This window comes from Tenrec ecaudatus, chromosome 5 (assembly GCF_050624435.1).
Source record: "Tenrec ecaudatus isolate mTenEca1 chromosome 5, mTenEca1.hap1, whole genome shotgun sequence".
Lineage (NCBI taxonomy): Eukaryota > Metazoa > Chordata > Mammalia > Afrosoricida > Tenrecidae > Tenrec > Tenrec ecaudatus.
Genome location: NC_134534.1, coordinates 158,660,683 through 158,681,801, shown reverse-complemented (window position 1 = coordinate 158,681,801; position 21,119 = coordinate 158,660,683). Strand labels below are relative to the sequence as shown.

Below are 21,119 nucleotides of genomic sequence, written 5' to 3'. Positions count from 1 at the left end.
TCGTATGTGTTTGAGTTCATATTACATTGAATTAGAAAAAAGGAAAGCCAGTCACAACTTGAGAATATTTTACCCATCATTTATTGTGTATTATGTGATTTAGTTTAAATGTGTTACATGCTGGCATTTTACATACCTCATTAAAATGCTATAAGGTGCATCTATACATTATAAGAAATACATTTTAATTTTAGGAACTTCCAGTTTATAGAAAAATTATGTAGAAAGCAGTGAGTTTCATGTCTCTCTTTTCCCACTGTACATTGATTGCCTACTAATATTTTGAATTTGTGTGGTATGTTTGTTACAACTGATGAACCAATATGATCTAAAATGATTAGGGTCAGCTCTTAGTGCTGTATAATCTGATGGGCTTTGAGAAGAGCATAATGCCACGATTGCATACACAAGTTTTACTAGCCTTACCATGCGCTGCACTTCACCCATTCATCCCATTCCCTTCCTGTGGACCACGTCTTTTTTCCTGTCTCTAAGCCTCTGAAGATTTTCCTCCTGTAGAATGTCACATAGTTGGAACAATGTTCTATGTAGTTTTCCAGACTAGATTTACTTGCAATACTTGCAATATGCATTGAAGATGGTGTGTTATTTTTCTTTTCGTAACTGAATAATACTCCACTGTAGGATGGATGTATCAAAGTTTATCTATTCATTTACCGATGGACTTCTTGGCTAGCTCCAATTTTTGGCAATGATAAAGCTGCTAAAATATTTGCATGCAAGGTTTTTAATTCATTTGCATAAATTCCTAGGCATGTGAATGTAGAACTGCATGGCACGACTATGTTTAGTTTTGTACGAAATTTCAATACTCTTTCAAAAGGGGTGGACTCATTTTGCTTCTCCACTAGTAATGAATGGAAGTTCCTGTTTCTCCACATCACCACCAGCACTGGGTGCCATCGCCAGAATTTTGAATTTTGGCCACACTAATAGGTGTGGCACTGTGAAAAAAAGCGTTGGGCTGCTATCCGCAAAGTCCGTGGTTCCAATCCACCAACTGTTCTGCAGGAGAAAGATGAGGCTCTCTGCTCTCAGAAACCTACATCGGGTCACTCTAAGTTGGTATATCGCTGGGTGGTTATGGGTTTGGGTTTTGGGTTGGGTGGTAGATGTGTAGTATTTCATCACAGTTTTAATGATAAATTCCTTGATAACATCATGGTGGGCATCTATTCCTGTGATTATTTGCCATCTCCATCTCTGGTGAGGTGTCCTTCAAACCTCTTGCTCATTTTTTATTGGGCTGTGTGTTTTCTTTTTGTTGAGTTTCCAATGTTCTCTGTGTGTTTGGGGTAAGTTCTTTACTAGCTGTTTTTTCCAAGTCTTCTCTCCAAGTTTGTGGCTTTTTCACCCACGTATAACAGCGTCCTTCACAGAACGTAGCTTCAGAAGTTGTCTCTTTGTGTTTAACATTTAGATGTATGACCAATTCTGAGTTGTTTTTTTGTGAAAGGCATCTGTATCTACAGTGTGTGTGTGTGTGTGTGTGTGTGTGTGTGTGTGTTGGTGTCCAGGTGTTCCAGTACTATTTGTTAAAATGACAATCCTTTCATCATTGAATTCTGTGTCTGCTTTCTTTACTAGAGACCATTGATTATATTCATATGGGCCAATTTCTGGGCAATAGTTTTATGTAGATGGAAAATTAAAGCAACAGTTTTATACAGATGGAAAGTTAAAGCTAAGAGCATTTAAAATACTATTTAAATCAATCATACTGCTGTAGGACAAGATTAAAATTCAGGCACCCTTGTATAGTGTCTACCCCATTCTACCAGTTTACATGACTTGATTCCACATTTTACCTCATAAACTTCATTCCACTTGGGGCTAAGGTTTTCTTTGATAACTTTGCTTTGGAAGATTTGGTTGCCAACTCGAATAATTCCATAGGGGTCTGATTTCCCCTTGACAAGTCCCTTGAGATACGTATCTTTTCCTTGAAGATCCTGAGCTTCAATAAAATGTATCCTTAGAACACCCTGAAAGGAACAAGAACAGGCTCTTTCATTTGCTTTTTAATAAATATGAAATGATAACTATGTGCCTGAGACTATTCTAAGAACTGGGATACAAGAGGGAGCCAAGTAAAGATGTTCTTCTCATTCAGCATATATTCTACACGGGTGGTGAGTCTGGGTTTACAAATAATAAATACATGTCAGGTGACTAAGAAGAAGGAAAAATCATGCAGGGTAAGAAAACAGTGGCAGAGTGGTAATGCTTTAGAGAGGAAGACCCGAGAAAGCCTCTCTGTGCACAGAGACTCGAGTAAAGTGGAAGAATGAGCTGTATCGATATCTAGGGAAAGCGTTTTTTGGTAGAGGGAATACTAAGTGTACAAATCCTGGAGCATGATTATGTTTACTGTAAGGAAGAGTGAGTCTTGGGAATAGTGACAGGAGACAGATTAGAAACACAGCAGGCTAGAACACAGAAAGCTTTATGGGTCACCAAGCAATCCCACACCATAGTACTACGGTAAGTATCAACACTATGAAATGATTTGAACTGATGAATAAACACTTGAGAGGCATTAATTATTCATTCGATTTTCAGAACACTCCAATGCGATATATATTTCTCTTCTAATAAGTTGTTTTATTGGTGGAATACAAATATTTACTCATATTTCTTTCAATGAAAATGATAGTTGCCTTTCAGTATGGTTATACAGCTAAGTTTTAGCACCACAGCCCCTTTTAAATATAGTTGTTCAGTGCTATCAGGTTCACTCTGGCTCAAAAGGACCCTACAGAGCAGAACAGAACCACCCCACAGGGTTTCCAAGGTTGTAAAGTTTATGGAATATGGTTGCCACTTCTTTCTCCCATGGATTGGCTAATGAATTCAAGTTGAGGACCTTTCAGCTAACAGCTGTGTGACTAATTTCTGTGCCACCAGCCCTCACCTTTTTCCAGTTACAGGGTCATAATCATAACTCAATCATCACAGGAAGATATACATTTCTACAGGAAAATATGCTTTAAAAACTCTTGCTTATACATATTCTAAGGCTCACAGGGCAGACCACTGTTACACAGTCAGTAATTTGTGCACACTCTGATTCAATTTATCACTGCAGTCCCCTAATGTACCATCACTTATCCCACTTCCTCCCTGCATTTCCTCTTTCCATTTCACCTTTCCTAATCTTCTGAACTTTGCCCTCAGTTAAATGCTCCCCTTTTGATTTTAAATGATTTATCATTCTAACACAGAACTGAGTTCCGTTCCAGACCTGAAGGGCCATCGTCTTGCTTATATTTTTACATGTCTTAAGAAGGTTAGATATTTGGCATGAAGATAGCAACAAAGGTAAAAATGTGCTTGACACAATGGATGTATGTATGGAATGTGATAAGAATTGTATGAGCCCCCAATAAAATGATTAAAAAAAACAAACATGCATACCTTTGGTACAGGAAACCGCAACTGGGCTATTTGAACTTCACTGACAAGAGGAACGGTGATTCGATTGGGAAGCACCAGATAGTTTGATATTATATCCAAAATGATAGTATCTGATAAACCACTGTTAATTTGGAAGGAAAAAGAATAAGCCAACTATCAGACATAGCAATATCTGCTATCACCTTTAACAATATGTGTATCACAAAAGGTATCAGTATCCCATTTACAATATTGGAGTTAACTATAGAATATTTTTAGAATACAAGATAATATTCTGGCTATGTTTCAAATTTCTTAAAAGCATGTCATAATTTCCCAAATAACATTATAGATGTAATATTATATAACTAAGATTGACATTATTCAATTTTTTACCATAAAATAGTTCAAAAATACATTAAAGTACACTAAATAATATAATATTCATCTACCATCATTTCAAAGATCTCTCATTGTACAAATAGCTCTCACAAAGCAAAATAATTTAGAGATCATTCTATTCAAATACTAAAAACTTTGAGTACAGAATACTGTTAATAATTTTGATATATCTACCATACAGTGATCTCAGTAATATAAAAATCACTTCAACAACAGAAACAAATATACTTTTAATATATTACTCTTTAGAGTAAATGTAAGATCTCAGTAATGTATATGAAAGCACTTTTGAAAGTACCGGTATATATAAACTGAAGTGTCATTGCTATACAACATCTTTACCTGCACCATAAAATTTTCAAAGAAAATGATTTCTTACTAAATTAAAATTATGAGCATACATAATAGAGAAAATATACATATCCACTGGGGTTACATGGTGGGGATTACAATTACATGAAACAAAATATATATAAATTGTTGGATGAAAAACTGATCTGCTGTATAAACCTTTAATCAATTCGTCATAAAAATAATTTTACTTTAAGCACTGGTATCAAGCAAGTGTCATCATCAGTTAAGGAACAATGATTGAATATGCATATAGGAGGTCAATCGTGTGCTTCTTGTTGTTGCTAGTTAGAAAAATCCTAAAACCCAAAAACCCCTTCCTGTATTCATGAAGTTATTTAATTACACTGTTTGATTTCAAAGAGATTTATATAGTGGATGCACATTCAGTCAGGCAGGGGTATGAGGTGATTCTTCTCTCAGATGTCTTTCCTCTAGAAATGCCAGTTTCAATTATACTGAAAATCTGTTGAAGTGGGTAATTCCCTTCGGAGCATTTACCTGCTTTTAAAGAATTCCTCGGCTGCTATGGTCAGTAGGCACCCACGTTAATAGAGTGCAATAGTTTATCTGTCCTTGACTCGAAGCCCTATGTACAACAGGAGGCAATCTTGCACTGCACACCCTCACAATTGTTACGCGTGAGCTCACTGTTGCAGTGGGTCTTTCTGCAGATCGCTGAGAGGGTGCTCATCTTCTTCACCAATTCTCTACTTTACCAAGCATGATGCGTTTCTTCAGTGACTGGTCTCTTTTCCTGATATCACGTCCAAAGAACACGAAACCAAGTGTCACTGGCCTCACTTCTAAAGAGCATTCTGGCTAGAATTCCCCCAAGACAGATTAGCTTCTTCTCTGGCAGTCCAGGGAACTTGCTCATTGCCATTATTTAAATGCACCAATTCTTTGGTTATCTTCCTTATTCATTGTCCAACTTTCATAGGCATACAAGTCAACAGAAAATACCATGGCCTGCCTTAGGCACACTTCAGTGATTAAGGTGCCTTCTAGCTCACTTGCCCAATTGATTTCTTGAATGTTGCTTCCATGAGCACTGATGTTGGATTTAAGTATAAAGAAATACTTGACAACTTCAGTATTTTCTCTCTGTATCATGATGTTTCTATTGGTCCGGTTGTGAGAATTTTTGTTTCCTGTGCATTCTATATCACAGGTTAACAAGCCTTCCTCTGATACTAACGCCATATTCTTCTTCCGATTGTCCAGCCTCTAAGATTATTTGCTCAGCGTACAGATTGAAAAAATATGGTAAAGGATACTATCCTGATTCACACTGTTCCTGATTTTAAACCACGCGCCAGTCCCTGGTTCTGTTTAAGTGGCTGCCTCTATGTGTGTGTGCATATTCCACATAAGCACAGGGAAGCATTCTGGAATTCCTATTTTTCTCATCGTTATCAACAGTGTTCTATGGTTCACATGGGCGAATGCCTTTGCAGTCAATAAAACACAAATAAACATCTTTCTAGTATCCCTGCTTTTAGTTAACATATATCTGACATCATTAATTTTATGCCTTGTCCCCAAACCTCTTCGGAATCTGGCTTGAATTTCTGGTTGCACTTTCAATGTACTGCTGCAACCACTTTTAAATTGCACTCAGTAACATTTAACTTGCTTGTGCTATTAATGATGTGTTTGATAATTTCTTTATTTTGTCAGGCTACCTTTCTTTAGAATAGGTACAACTACCCATTCTAAAGAATCGGTATCTCGTCCAGTTGATTGGCCAGATAATGGTTTTCTCACTTTCTTGGGATAGACTAGTTAAATGCTTCCAATTTTGCACTAGTCTGTTGAAACATTTTAATAAGCATTCCATCAATTCTTGGAACCTTGTTTTTCACTAATGTCTTGAGCTTAGACTACTTCCTTCAGTTCCTGACCATCTGCTATCTCTTAAAATGGCTAAATGTCTATCACTTCTTTTTGGTTGAGTGGCTCTGCACATTGCTTCCAACTTCTTTGTATGCTTCCTGCATTATTATTTAATATTTTGCATACAAAATCTTCCAAAAGTATAACATACTTCAAGGGTTGAATTTTTTCTTCAGTTTTTTTCTGCTTTAGATATGTTTTTTGTTCTTCACTTTTGATTTTTAGCTCCAAGTTTTTAAATATTTATTTATAATGTTTTACCTAGGTTTTCTCCAGCTACACTTTGAAATTTCTATTCAGATATCTTAGTTTATCACTTACTCCATTTGGTTTAACTACTCTCCATTCATGGGCAAGTTTGAGATTCTCTTCTGAAATCCATTTGATCTTTTCTTTCTTTCCTATCTTTTAAATATCTGTTTACTTTCTTCATGTATGATGGTTTTAATATCATCCCACAATTTGCAATTCATGTTCAGTGTATCAAATTTGTTCATGAGATGTTCTATACTCAAGATTGTATATTGGCTCTATTGGATTTGTTTTAATATTGTTCAGCTTCAACTTGAACTGAACTTGCATGTGAACAATTGATGGTCTATTCCAAGTTGTCCTCTGCCCTGGTTTTTGGCTGATGTTGAACTTCTCCGTCATCTATTTCCACAGATGTAACTAACTTGACTTCTGTGTATTCAACCTGGCAAGGCCTATGTCTAGTCACTATTTATGCTATTAAAAAAGTGCAATGAAGAAGTTGGTCTTGCAAAACTCTATCATATGATCGACAGCTTCTTTCTATCACCAAGGTCACATTTTCAACTACTGATCCTTCCTCTTTGTATCCAACCATCACATTCTATCAATCACTAGTAATTATCTAAGCATCTTACATGCATGTTTAATCAGTTTCAGACTGTAGAAGTTGGTAGAATACTGGCATTATTGTTTACTGCAAAAATAAATATTCATTATATTAACTGGTGTTCCTTGTAGGCGTATAGATGTTATTCTATCACAGACCGCACTGTCTTCAAAACAGTTCTTGAAATCTTTTTGATGATGACTGTGACACCATCCTTTTGGCCCAAATGATTGTCCTATTCAAAACAACCAATAATATTCCACTTCTGCTCACTAATGCCTAGAATATTGGTATTTATATGCTTCATTTTGGATTTCCATTTTCCGAGATTCATACTTTGTATACTCCATGCTTCAATTACTAATACACATTGACAGTTGTTGGCTTCCTTTCTTTTTGAGAGATGACCCATCAGCAAGTGAAGAAGTCAAAATCTTTGCTCCATCCTCATGATTAACGTTTACTCTGCAAAGGCAGTTCTTCCTCTGTTATATGTTGAGTCGCTTCCAACCTGAGAAGCTCAGCTTTCAGCACTAAATCAATGTTTCCCTACTATTCAGAAGGCCCTCGGTGGCTTTTTTGTTTTTGCTTCTTGTTTCTTCACTGTCTGTTCTCAGTCTGGAATCTACATGGAAACCCTGCTTGAAATACCCCGAGCACAGCTTTCAGCACCACAGCAACATAACAGCCACTCTAGCTGGACCGACTGACAACTGACTGTGGGTTCTGTCTTAACACTATCAGAGGCGCTGTTACCATCATTAGCTTTCTTTAAGAAGCAACCTGCCTTCCTCAGAGTTATTGTCACGACTACTGACCCTGATGTTTCACTCGTCTGCTGCACTGTCCCGACTGGTGCTGACTGCACCATTACAGAGGGATGGCACTTTTTCCCTTTTGGTCTTTCTTCTTTATCATTCATAATATTCTTCCTCACCAAAAGTTAAGACATAACATCTGCCACTTTTCTTCGTGTTTTTAATATTACCATCTTTATTTTCGTTTGTGTCATAATCCTAATCACTACTTTCATCTTTAACATTCAGTTTAAAGATTGTACTTAAAGGTGGGGATATTAAATTTCATAGATAGATATTTAATGTTTTTTCTTTGCAGCACCACTACTTCCAGTGAGGTTTTCCTTTGGGGAAATCTCAGATTTTATGGTATTAATGAAGCTTTTCCAAATAAGTTACCTATTTCTGTCTCTTCTGCAATGGCCATGAGACCCAAACCTAATCATCACAATCAAAGAAATAAGATCAAGGACGGGCATCTGATTGAAAACAAGTCAACCTGAATTTTGTTTTTAATATAAGTTTACTCGGAAAATTATATTCTCATTTAATAATTTCTATACAATGACATCGGTTACTTAAAAAAAATCTACAAGCAAGCAAAAAATAATCAAAATACATAACAAATTAAGAATGGGTTAGAAGGGAAAACAAAAAATGATGGTAAATTTTAACCTAACTATATCTGCATTAATTCACTTTCTGATGTACTCTCTCTGAGAGCAGAGTTTTCACACCCAAGAGAATTCGATGGAGACTTATGCCCCGGGCAAAGGGCTTTTGGTGTCTTCCACAGCCTTCTATAAACCAGGTGTTTAGAATTTAAGCTCTAACACATTTCCCTCCTCTGACCTTGGATTTTATTTAACATCCTAACATCACCCTGGCTGATGTGCTTCTTCCGTGTGGGCATAACTGACATGCCAGTTAGGATTCAACCCTAAACTTTTGCTGGATCTAGTGGAAAGAGGTTCTTTTTCGACCAAGGTTTCTAACTTTGCAAAATAGAGGCTAGAGGTTGCTACTATACCCCAACAGCCTGCCAGAAACAAAAGCACACAGAAACAGAACAGTCAACAGTTGAATGGAGAAAATAAAATTCTATAATAATCATGTGGAAACACGAAGGCCTTGGAGAGAAATGAAGTCATTTTAGTTTTGTCACAATCATCCAGTTTTAAATGGTGATGGTAATTATTTGTTTTAAACCTATTATGGCAGCATCTGAACATCAACACCTAGCTCTGTTTGAGGTCATCCCCAATAACTCTTTAGACTTTTGATTACACGAGCCACGAATTGAGTCACTATAAGGTAAGCTCCACAGGAGCTAAATTTTTGACGGTTTTATTCATAGCTATACCCTAAGCAGTAACAACAGTGGATAGCTTATAGCAGACACAATATAATTTGTTACAGATATGAATAAACTGACTTTAAAAATGTTATTTAAGACAGCTTGAGTTGTGTTTGTGGCTCTAAATATATGACATCTTAATAAATGTTTTAAAACTATGCATTCCTTCTAAACACCTTTTAAAGATGATAATATTTTTCTAAATCCAGTAAACCAGAGTGTCTTAAAAAACTGTATTATATGTATATGCTTCAGTTTATTAAATCTCAAATAATAAAATAGAATAATTTCTAATGGCCATCCCAGTGGAATAAAAGCTGCTTCAGGAGAAAAAAAAACACAAATCAGAAAAATATCCAATAGAAACATACAACGTCAACCAATAAATCATGCATTTCAACTTTCAAATAACACTAGTAAAAGTGAGTTTTAGAAGCCTGTGATTTTGAACTTCCTGACTAGTAATGTAATAGTTTATCACAAATAGTTACTACTCATCATTTGAAAATGGATTAACAATCTCCGTTCTCTCCAAGCAAGATTATGTCCTAAGTGTTCCCAAGTGCTTATTATACAAACGTTGTTTCTCAAGTTTTAATACTAAATTGCTACAGATCACGACGGGACTTCCAGGGATAGAGAAAAGTTCCTTACCTCTCACACTCAAATTCCTGGAGGAGTTCTACAAGTTAGCTAGGTCCAGTACTGACACCTAGGCCTTTCAAAGAGGCGTGGGCAAAGGTAACAAAAGGCAGAAAGGGAAGGGTGTAGCTACAGCTTGAAAAGAACCTGGAAAAGGTTAGTTTTGAAACATTCAGTCACTTTTAAAGTTTTCAATTGGTTGTGGGAGAAATAAAATATAATTTAAAAATGAACATATATTAAAAGGTTGCAACTTTTGTAAGCTACAAAGACTGGGGAAATACCTCATGATGAATGGAAAGTAAAAATAAAACAAAGGATTCAGTTTAAAGCACTCCTGACATCATTCTAACTTTAGCTCACTTAGATTTAAGTAGTTTTATATGAGAGTATGAGAGTAAACTCCAACTGCAGCCTCTTTACTTGCTTCCCATATCCGAGCCTACCGAGAAAGCGCTTAACCCTACCCGACAAAGGTCTTAACCATATCCATGTGACTGTTTATGACACTGAAAATGTATATCACACCATTAATGGGATAATTAGGATATGCTATTATAAAATACTTACTTCAGTCCAGGGATATCTAGAAGATTAGTTAGTCCTGTCCAGTTAATTTCTAAAAGCTGTTAAAAAAGGGGGGACACACACACACACAAAATATTAAGTATCCAAATAGAACTTTTACTGTATCTAATTGTCAAATCAAATACACACAAGTATAGTGAGTTTTTTTTAAATCAACAAATAGGGTTACTATGTAATACCATGTGGCAACTTTTATATATATTTTTCACTTTATAATATAGCAAAGGTACTGGAGGATTCTCTCTTTTTTAAATCCTATAATTTTCCCCAGTATAATCACACTATATATTTAATCATCCTCCTATTGATGGACACTTAAAATATCTATAATTTCTTTATGATGATGATGATATATAATGCTTCAAAGAGCAACCGTTTCCATACATATTCTTATATATACATGTCTTCATGTATACATACGAAGGGCACATGTATACAAAGAACATGGGTGTTAAGATTCAAGAGGTGGACTTTTTAGTCAGAGATTAAGTTCATTGTTAATGTTGAATGACACTGCCAAATTGCTCTCTAAAAGCAATTGTACCAATTTTTACTCCCAAGAGTGAATGTAAATGCTCTTATTCCATACCCTCACCAAAAATACAGTTCATCTTGTAGTAAAAAAATTGTATTGTATCAGTATTATAATTGCATTTTACTGATTATTACTAGTATATGTTCCATTCATTCATTGGCCATTTGTATATACTTGTCATATCCATCAAAATGGATACTACACATAATAAAATACTTGTCATTCACATTTTTGAATAAATGCTAAGCAAAACTGTAATTACCCATATAATTGGAATGATAAAATTGCTCATTTTGGGCATACTTGTTTTTAAAGAAATATGAGCTAGATACACCAAAATTAAAGGAAAAGCAGCAATTAAAAAATACTTAAAGACTCTGATGTTTCAGCATAAAATAACTGACACATAAATATAAAAATTAAGATGAAAAAACAATTCAACCTTTGAAGCCCTAGGAGCATAATTTTCTGAGACAACTCAGTCAGCTGGCTTCATGTAGTTCAAAAAGTTTATGTTCTATAGCCTACTTTGGTGAGTAGCATCTGGGGTCTTAAAGCTCCCAAGCAACCGTGGAAGGAAGACACAACTATTAGTGTCTGTTCATCCAAAGAGCGCAAAAGAGAAAGAAGGGAACTCAAGTATGTGAGAAGGGAGTGGTCTGAAAGACTGTCTCCATGAGCCATGGCCTCCCTCCTTTCCCCTGAGACAAGGACTAGATGGCACGTGCCTATCACTACTGAATATTGTTATCGGGATCAAAATAGATGGACCTTGATAGAAAGGGCTGAAAGTGTGGAAGAGAACTTCAAATTCTAAAAACACCAAGATTAGATCCATGGAAACTTTAGGTATTCTTAAGACTACTGCCTTGAGACATACTTTAAACCAACCCCTAAAATTATCTTCAAACTAAATAGCAGGTTAGCTCAAAAAGTAAAGAATGTCTATTAAAGTGTTCAGATCAGAAGGGGAAAAACACAGACCAGAATTTATAGTTCTCATGAACTCCTCAATCTATTGCCCTGTGATGTTCTTTTAATCTAAAATTAAAAATTCCTCTGAAGTCTTAAGACCAAATACTATACAAACAAACAAACAAAGACCAAATACTAAAATAAAATCTACTGCAATAAAGTGGTGCCAACTCATAGTGACCCTAAAAGACAAAGCAGAACTGGCCACTGGGGTTTCCAAGACTGTAAATCTTTACAGGAACAGAAAGCCTCATCTTTTTCTCATGGAGTGATTGGTGGATTTGAACTGCTGATCTTACAGCTAGCAGTGCAATGTGTAACCCACTATGCTGTCAGGGCTCTTGAAAGCAAACAGAAGCCTAGTTTAACGTGTAAAATATGTTTCCTTGAGCTTTATGCTCTTGGCAGAGCAGGGTATGTGTTGGGCTGCTAACGGCAAGGCTGGTGGTTCAGCACACGAGCAGCGCTGACGGAGAAAGATGAGGCTGTCTGTCCCTGTAAGAATGTAGTCCTGAAACTCCTAAGGAGCAGTTCCTAAGTCTGCATACGGGGTAGCTGGGAGCCTGTTCAAGGTGTCCTTTTAGAGTAGGATCAAAGAGACAACAGTAAATTAAGAGATTAGAGAAGTAGGACCCGTCGGGACCCCCAGTTTATGTTCACAGGGGAAAACAACTGAGAGAAGTAGAGTGAGAATGGATGCGCAACTGGAGGAATACAATTAGTCACTGAGTTGCACAAGTGCAAATGACTGAATTAGTATATGTTTGACAATATATATTCTCAACAACTACGACACCAAATATTTTTTTAAAAAGAGAATCAAAGTAAAGGTCACCCTTGAGTACTGCATGTTTTGGAAAGTTGTCTATATAAGATCGAATGGCCAACCACTACTTTAAAGCAAGAAGGAGGAAGCTAGACTAAGTTAACAGGAATGGAACAACTAAAACAAAATCACAATACAGCTAACACAATGTGAAGAATGCAACCAGGCAGTGAACAATATGCATGGAAACTGTTCCATGGGAATATGTCTTGTTGTGTATACTTTCACAAAAATATAAGACAACATGAAACCCAAAATTTGGATTGTAAATCTTGAAGTAGTTACGTGCTCTGCTCATCTGCTAATAGAAAGGTTGGTAGTTGCAGAAAGACGAGGCAGTCTGCTTTCGTAAAGATTTAAACCCTTGGAAGCCCTGTGGGGCAGTTCTACTTCGTCCTGTAAGATCATAGATTGGAATTGGTTCGACAGCCCAGGGTTTGGAATGGTCTACTGAAGAAGTGTAGAGCAGTGACAACCCCGAAACACTTAGTAGCCCCTAGCATGCAGATAATGACCTCTAAATAACATTTATATTAAAAGCAACCAGTGATTGTAAAGAAATAGCTGGGTAGAAATGGTGCAACATGATATTAGAGCATCTCTTTGTCCCAGAAAACACTGACACAACTCAGACTAATGAGCAGTCCTGTCAAAAGGATTCAGGAAACCACCTGATGGGCCTACAGCTGGCTGAAGATAGGACGATCTAAACACCCATAAGACTCGTAATTATAAGAATGAATTGCATCAGAAAAAAACGTAAAAGCACATGAGTTCCAAATAAATAATTTTAAATTCATTGGTCTTTTTTTGATTTTGCTAGAGCATCAAATTCTCAATCTGAAAATTAAAAAAAATTAAAGAGAAGAATCAAGCATGCCATTCATGTGTGAATTTCATTTTAGGGTAACCAAATAAGAAAAAAAATATTTTAGAACAATTTTGTGAAAATAAAATGTAGAAGAAATGCTAGAGTAAGTAATGGGCCATTTTGAAAAAATTACTTCCCAAGCGTGTTGGTATGAGAGTCATTCTGAGGACTGTTTAAAATGCAGCTTGCTGAGCGTATCCACAGATCCTGATTCATTGGTTTCCGATGTGGCTCCAGAACTGCATTTCTGACCAGAGCCGCGGTGATGCCAGAACTCCCTGTCCAAGAACCTCTCTTTAGAATCACTACCCTGAAGTAATAATAAATGTAGGCAACAATCACTGTTGTTAGGTGCCTTCAAGTCCATTCTGACTCAAAGGGACACTATGCACAACAGAACAGAACACTAACCAGAACCTGCACCATCCTCACAAATGTTGTAGATTTGAGCTCATTGTTGAAGCAATTTTGTCTATCCATTTCCTGGAGCGTCTTCCTCTTTTCCTCAAACTCAGGTGAAATACTGAAGGGAAGTTTATCATCATAGATGATGCTGACACCATTCACGATCCATTTTAGCATCAGCATAAATGACACAACCTAACACTGCAGCATCATGATAGAATACAATGAGAAATGTACAGCAATAGTGAGGAAATATTTTTAAAACAATCTGAATCTAATCATCCTGTATATCTAACTACTAGCTTACAGGACGTACAGAAGACAGTAGAACAAATTAAAAGACACAATAATGAAGTATGGCCAAAATGTGTGATAATTAAACACATATGACAAATGACCCAGTTTCTTCAACCTATCAAAAACACTAGGTATCACCAAACCCTGAGGGCAATATTCCCGCTCAGAGCAGCCAAAGCACAGATAGGACCAAAGGGCCAGCCCCACTACAAGACCTGACATCCCTCACTGACCCATAGCACTACGGGGGTCAAACTGGAGACAGTGTGGGAATTGCGCCTGATCTGACCCACTACACTGAGGCAAAACACTAAGGGAACACTAAGGGTGTATAACAGAACAGCAAGGGGAACAGAACAACAAAGTCCCCAGGGAAAACCAAAAATAGACTTTGGGGCCAGGGTGGGGCACCCCATCAGACTCGATCAGAAAACACTCCTAAAGGTCAGCAAACTTGAACTATTTACAGGCTTTTCTAATTTTTTTGTTGCTGGTTTTGTTGTTGATTTGTTTTCCTTTGTTGGTTTGTTTTGCTCTCTCTTATTTTTGTGCATATTATTATCTCTGCAGGTCTATCTACATAAGACAGGTGAGATAAACAATCCGGAGGAGAAAACAATGAACCAATGGTTCTTGGGGGGACATGGGAGAGGGGAAGACAGGGGAAAGGAAGTGGGTGTTAACAAACCCAGGGACAAGGGAACAAAAAATGATCTGAAATCAATGGCGAGGAGGGAGTATGTAGGAGGCCAGGTAGGACTTGATCAAGGGCAATGTAACTGAGAGGAACTATTGAAATCCAAATGAAGGCTGAGCATGATTGTGGGACAAAAGGAAAGTAAAAGGAAATAAAGGAATGAACTAAGAGGCAAAGGGCATTTATAGAGGTCTGAATACAGGCAATGTACATATGTAAATATATTTATATATGATGATGGGGAAATGGATCTATGTGCATGTATGTATAGGTTTAGTATTAAGGTAGCAGATGGACATTGGGCCTCCACTCACGTACTCCCTCAATAGAAGAACATTTTGTTCTATTAAACTGGCATTGCATGCTTGCTGTTCACCTTTCTGACACATCGTTGAAGGCAAAATGGGTACATAAGCAAATGTGGTGAAGAAAGCTGATGGTACCCAGCTATCAAACGATATAGCATCTGGGATCTTAAAAGCTTGAAGAAAAACAAGCAGCCATCTAGTTTAGAGGCAACAAAGCTCACATAGAAGAAGCACAACAAGAAATATTATCATTGTGAATGAGGGGGAATGCAGAGTGTAGCCCCAAAAAAACCCATCTGTAAGTCACTGGACATCCCCTTAGAGAAAGGTCTCAGGGAGGAGATGAGCAAGTCAGGGTGCAGTGTAGCACCGAAGAAACATACAACTTTCCTCTAGTTCTTTAATCTTCCTCCCCTCCACTATCATGACCCCAATTCTATCTTACAAATCCAGCTAGACCAGAGGAGATACACTGATACAGATCAGAGCTGGAAACACAGGGAATCCAGGAGAGATAAACCCCTCAGGACCAATAATGAAAATAGAGATACCAGGAGGGTAAGGAGAAGGTGGGGGAGAACGGGAAAACCAATAACAATAATCTACATATAACTCCTTTCCTGGGAAAAGGACAACAGAAAAGTGGGTGAAAGGAGACATCAGACAGTGTAAGACATGGAAAAATGATAATAATTTATATATTATCAAGGGTTCATGAAGGAGATAGGGGGAGGAGGAAGGGGAAAAAATGAGGAGCTGAAACCAAGGGCCCAAGTAGAAAGAAAATGTTTTGAGAATGATAAGGACAACAAATACACAAATATGCTTGACACAATGGATGGATATATGAATTGTTAATAGTTGTAAGAGCCTCTAATAAAATGATTTATTTTAAAAAAACCTACAAGAGGGAATAGGGCACTGACCCACCCATGGGGAGGGTATTGTGTCTTCACAGGGAAAGAGGGACCAGACTTAGAACCAGTGCCAGATGAATGCAGCATGTGGCAAGGAGTGGGGAGCCAGTGGAGGGGCCTGAGGGCTCGGCCTCATACCAGCTACATAGACAACAGCCCCCTCCCCCCCAAAAAAGAATTAACTTGAAAGGACAGCACCGAAGCTGCAGCTGGGGGAGAGGGAAATGTCTGATCAGAGCACATGGGAGCAAATGAAGGGGGAGCAAGAGAGAGAAGAGCACATCCTGACCCACCAGGCCTGGAAGATGATATCCCCGCTCTGAACAGCCAATGCACAGAGTGGACCATATGGCTGATCCCACTATGAGACACGCTGTCCCTTGAAGGTCCAGGGCCCTAAGGGGACAACACTGGAGACTCTGTTGGGACTGGCCCAGAATGACCCTGTGACACCGAGACAAACCACTAAAAGTGTGCAACAGAGCAACCGTGGGAGCAGAGCAGGGAGCTCCCAAGGGAGTACAAAGGACAGACTCTGGGGACAGAACATGGCACCCCATCGAACCTGACTGAAGGACACGCCTAAAGATCAAAAATCAACCTTGATCAATTTACAGGTTTTTCTCTCTTTAAAATTTTTTTCTTTTAATTAATTTATTCTATAGGTCATTGGTTTTCTTTTTTTGTTGTCATCGCTGTGTTCTCATTGATCGCCTATCTTGCTATGCCTTGATTCTTAGTGCATATTATTATCTCTACAGATCTATCTAGATAAGATAGGCTGGATGAATAGTCTGGAGGAGAAAACAACGGGACCCATGGTTCCGGGGGACATGGGAGAGGGGGAGGCAGGGGTAAGGAGGTGGTGCTGACGAACCCAGGGACAGGGGAGCAACAAGTGATGCCAAATCAGTGGCAACAAGGGTGTGAGAGGCCTGGTAGGGATTCAGCAAGGGCAATATAACCGACAGAAATTACTGGAACCCAAATGAATTCTGAGTATGATAGTGGGACAAGAGGAAAGTAAAATGAAATAGAGGAAAGAACTAGGAGTCAAAGAGTATTTACAGAGCTCTAAATACTGGCATGCACATATGTAAATACATTTATATAGGAGGGTGAGGAAATAGATCTATGTGCATATATTTATAGGTTTAGTATTACGGTAGCAGATGGACATTGGACCTCCACTCAAGTACTCCCTTAATGCAAGAACACGTTGTTTTATTAAATTGGCATTCCATGATGCACACCTTCCTGACATGATTGCTAAAGACAAATGTGGGCATAAGTAAAGAAGAAAGCTGATGGTGCCTGGCTATCAAAAGATATAGCCTCTGGGGTCTTAAAGGCTTGAAGATAAACAAGCAGCCATCTAGCTCAGAAGCAACAAAGCCCACTTGAAAGAAGCACACCAGCCTGTCTGATCACAAGGTGTAGAAGGGACCAGTTATCAGACATCAAAGAACTGAAAATCATATCAGTGGGTGCCCACCTTCCCGATACAATCACTGAAGACAAACGTGTGCATAAGCAAACGTGGTGAAGAAAGCTGAAGGTGCCTAGCTATCAAAAGCTATAGCATCTGGGATCTTAAAGGCTTGAAGACAAATAAGCGGCCATCTAGCTCAGAAGCAACAAAGCCCACATGGAAGAAGCACGCCAGCCTGTGTGACCATGAGTTGTTGAAGGGATCAGGTATCAAGCGTCAAAGAACAAAAAATCATATCATTGTAAATGTGGGTGAGTGCAGAGTGAAGACTCAAAGCCCATCGGTAGGCAAGTGGACACCCCCTGACTGAAGGGTTGTGGGGAGGAGATGAGCCAGTCAGGGTGCAGGGTAGCAACGATGAAACATACAACTTTCCTCTAGTTCTTAAATGCTTCTTCCCTCCCCTCCACTATTATGATCCCAATTCTACCTTACAAATCTGGCTAGACCAGAGGATGTGTACACTGGTACAGATAGCACCTGGAAACACAGGGAATCCAGGACAGATGACCCCTTCAGGACCAGTGGTCAGCGTGGCGATGCCTGGAGGGTGGAGGGAATGTGGGGTGGAAAGGGGAAACCGATTAAAAGAATCCATGTATGAGTTCTTCCCTGGGGGATGGACAGCAGAGAAGAAGGCAGGGTGAGATATCGGACAGTGTAACAAATGACAAAATAGTAATAATTTATGAATTATGAAGGGTTCATGAGGGAGGGGGAAAGAGGAGGGGGGAGGGAGGGGGAAAATGAGGAGCTGATAATAAGGGCTCAAGTAGAAGGCAAACATTTTGAGAATGTTGATGGCAACAAATGTACATATGAGCTTGACACAATGGATGTAAGTATGGATTGTGATAAGAATTGTTCGAGCCCCCAATAAAATCATTTTTAAAAAACCCACTAGGTGAAAAGGAGAAATAAATCTTTAGAACTAGAGTAACAAAATGTAAGATACAGTCTTTGCTTAGACCCAATACGGACAATAACAAGACAATTTTGAAACAACGGAGATAATTTGAATATGGGATGGGTACTAGTTGGCAGTAAACTGCTTTACATTATTAAATTTTAATAGGTGTGACAATGAGATGAAGAAGGTCACGGTCTATAAATAAAATCCTATCAATTACAGATGCATTTATGAATGAAGCGACATATCTGTAACTCTGGCAACAGACAATAAAACAGAGGTCAGAGGTCAAATAAGACAAAATTGTCAAAATGTTGGTAATTATTGTAACGGAGTGATGACCATCCACTGTGTTATTCTCTCTAGTTAATGTATTTTTTATGTATAGAAATTCTGTATTGTTATATAAGGTTAATAAATGTTTTTAATGTATAGAATTTTTCACAGTACTGTTTATCTGTAAAATACTCAGAGGTGAAAATTACAATATTCAAAACAAAGCAATTTACTGTCATGGAGTCTAATCTGACTCATAGTAGCCCTACAGGGCAGAGAAAAACTCATCTGGTGGGTTTCTGAGATGGTGACTCTTTACTAGACAGCCTGTGCTTAACAGCCCAAAGCGTACTCACCAAGCCACCAGGGGTGCTAAATGCAGTGTGAGAATCAAACAGTCAAATAAAATGTATCCTACAACTAAATTCATCTTGCATAAACTGTCTCACAATTGAAATGTTTTCTTATTGTTATATTTATAGTGCTATTTACTAGTGAAATATTTATAACTGAAATTCTTGGTCTAAAGTGTGGAATGTAATTTTCAGTTAAGAAAAACAGCAATCATTTTAAGATATCAAAAAAATCTAAACAGCAAAATGGATGGATGTATGGATTGTGATAAGAGTTGTCTGAGCCCCCAATAAAATGATTAATAAATAGATAAACAAATAAAAATTTTAAAAGTCTAAACAGAAAGATACTTTTGATCTGTCAGTGATGATGGAAATGCTTTCAATCTGTGCTGTTTGTTCAGTGTGGGAAGCACTAACCACATGTGGCTACTGATACTTGAATTGTGGCCACTGCAACAGGGTTGAGTTTTTAATTTAAATTTAGAGAGCAACATGTGGTTGGTAGCTATTCTCCCGGACCACCGCAGAGTTAAAGCATTTCCGCAATGTCTAGAGATTGTAGACAATATTAAAATAAAAATTCCCATTCCTGAATGTGGCAGCATTATTTCCAATTAACCTTCAAGATGTTCATGGAAAATTCCCATTACCTTTTAATTCTATTTTTATAATCACTTTCTGAAGGCCCTAGTATTCAGATGCCTTAATTTGAAACAAACCAGAAATATTTGTAAAGCAGCACAAAACCATTGGCCAGGATAACTAAAAACTTCTGTTATGAGTAAAAGAAACAAATGGCATATACTAGGAAATGAAATCAACTACAGAACTAAAATTTAACTGTGAGAGGAAGGGAAAACAAATATTGTGAGAAATTATGTAGGAGAATGATAATACTGTAACTAGGGATATAAAACTGAGTGAAAAATTGGATACTGAAAATTATCTGGCTAAACTTATATATTCCAAGTCACAAAGATTAATATAAAAATTAAGAGCCCATTTTCCTCTCACACCATTAAGAAGGTCTCTTCAAAATCAAAAAACAAGTACTTCCTGTCACAGCACAATCTTCTAATCTTATCAAAGCACCTTCATGTCAGGAAGCTTGAAGATTCAGGAGGGCATTACAACAGGATGTTATCATTAAGTTCTGAAAGTTCTTCTTTTGATCACAATCTACTTCAGAAAATAAAGACCTATCAGAGATAGAGCACAGAATTTTGCAACTCATTTAAATTGAAACATGAGGATCATGCATGGTATCCTGTCTGAAAGAGAAGATGCTTAATAGGCCTGATTACATCTTCAGAATTAACTGGCGAGTCACAGAAACTACCATGTAAAATGACATTACAAAAGGAAGCCAGAAAAAAGTATGCTTTATATTGATGATCGCATGAAGCACATCATCTCATGGGAAGAGTTGGAGGAAATTATGCTAAGTGAAGTTAGTCAATCAGCAAAGGACAAGTACAACTTTAATCCACTGAGGGAAGTATAATCAGCACAGTATGTATAGAAGAAAAGCCATGTATCTCACACTTTACAGGTTAAGGTACATGCAATTAGGCGGGGGACAGACCAAACCCAACATGCCAACACAAAGAAGGGGAAAAGGGGGGCAGAAAGAAAAGAGGGGAAAAAAGAGGAAGACGGTGACACAGAGTATGGCCCTAATCCACCCAAGGGGAGGGCATTGCAAATGTCTCCACAGAAATTGGAGTGTGAGTGCAGACCCCACCATAGCAGGCAACATAACCACATGGGAGCAACTCATGAACAGAGAGGTCTACAGGGACGGCCCGGATACAAGCCAAACTGACACCCCCCACCCCCACCCCCTAAAAGTCTGTGCTCCAGAGGACAGCACTAAACCTACAGTGCGGGGAGAGGGGCTGGCCTGCCACACCCAACAGAAGCAAACCAAGAAGGAAAA

General features: G+C 37.9%; 1 protein-coding gene across 2 annotated transcripts in view; it reads right to left on the bottom strand.

Moving 5' to 3' along the window:
- Positions 1-21,119, bottom strand: part of ESYT2 (extended synaptotagmin 2) — a 131,609-nt gene that overhangs the window by 41,047 nt on the left and 69,443 nt on the right. For both annotated transcript variants that reach the window (XM_075550163.1, XM_075550164.1), the window contains exons 7-9: positions 10,298-10,353; positions 3,439-3,559; positions 1,830-2,006 (exon numbers count right to left, since the gene is read on the bottom strand). In XM_075550163.1, coding sequence (XP_075406278.1) covers positions 1,830-2,006; positions 3,439-3,559; positions 10,298-10,353 — 354 coding nt within the window. The remainder of the gene's footprint in view (positions 1-1,829; positions 2,007-3,438; positions 3,560-10,297; positions 10,354-21,119) is intronic.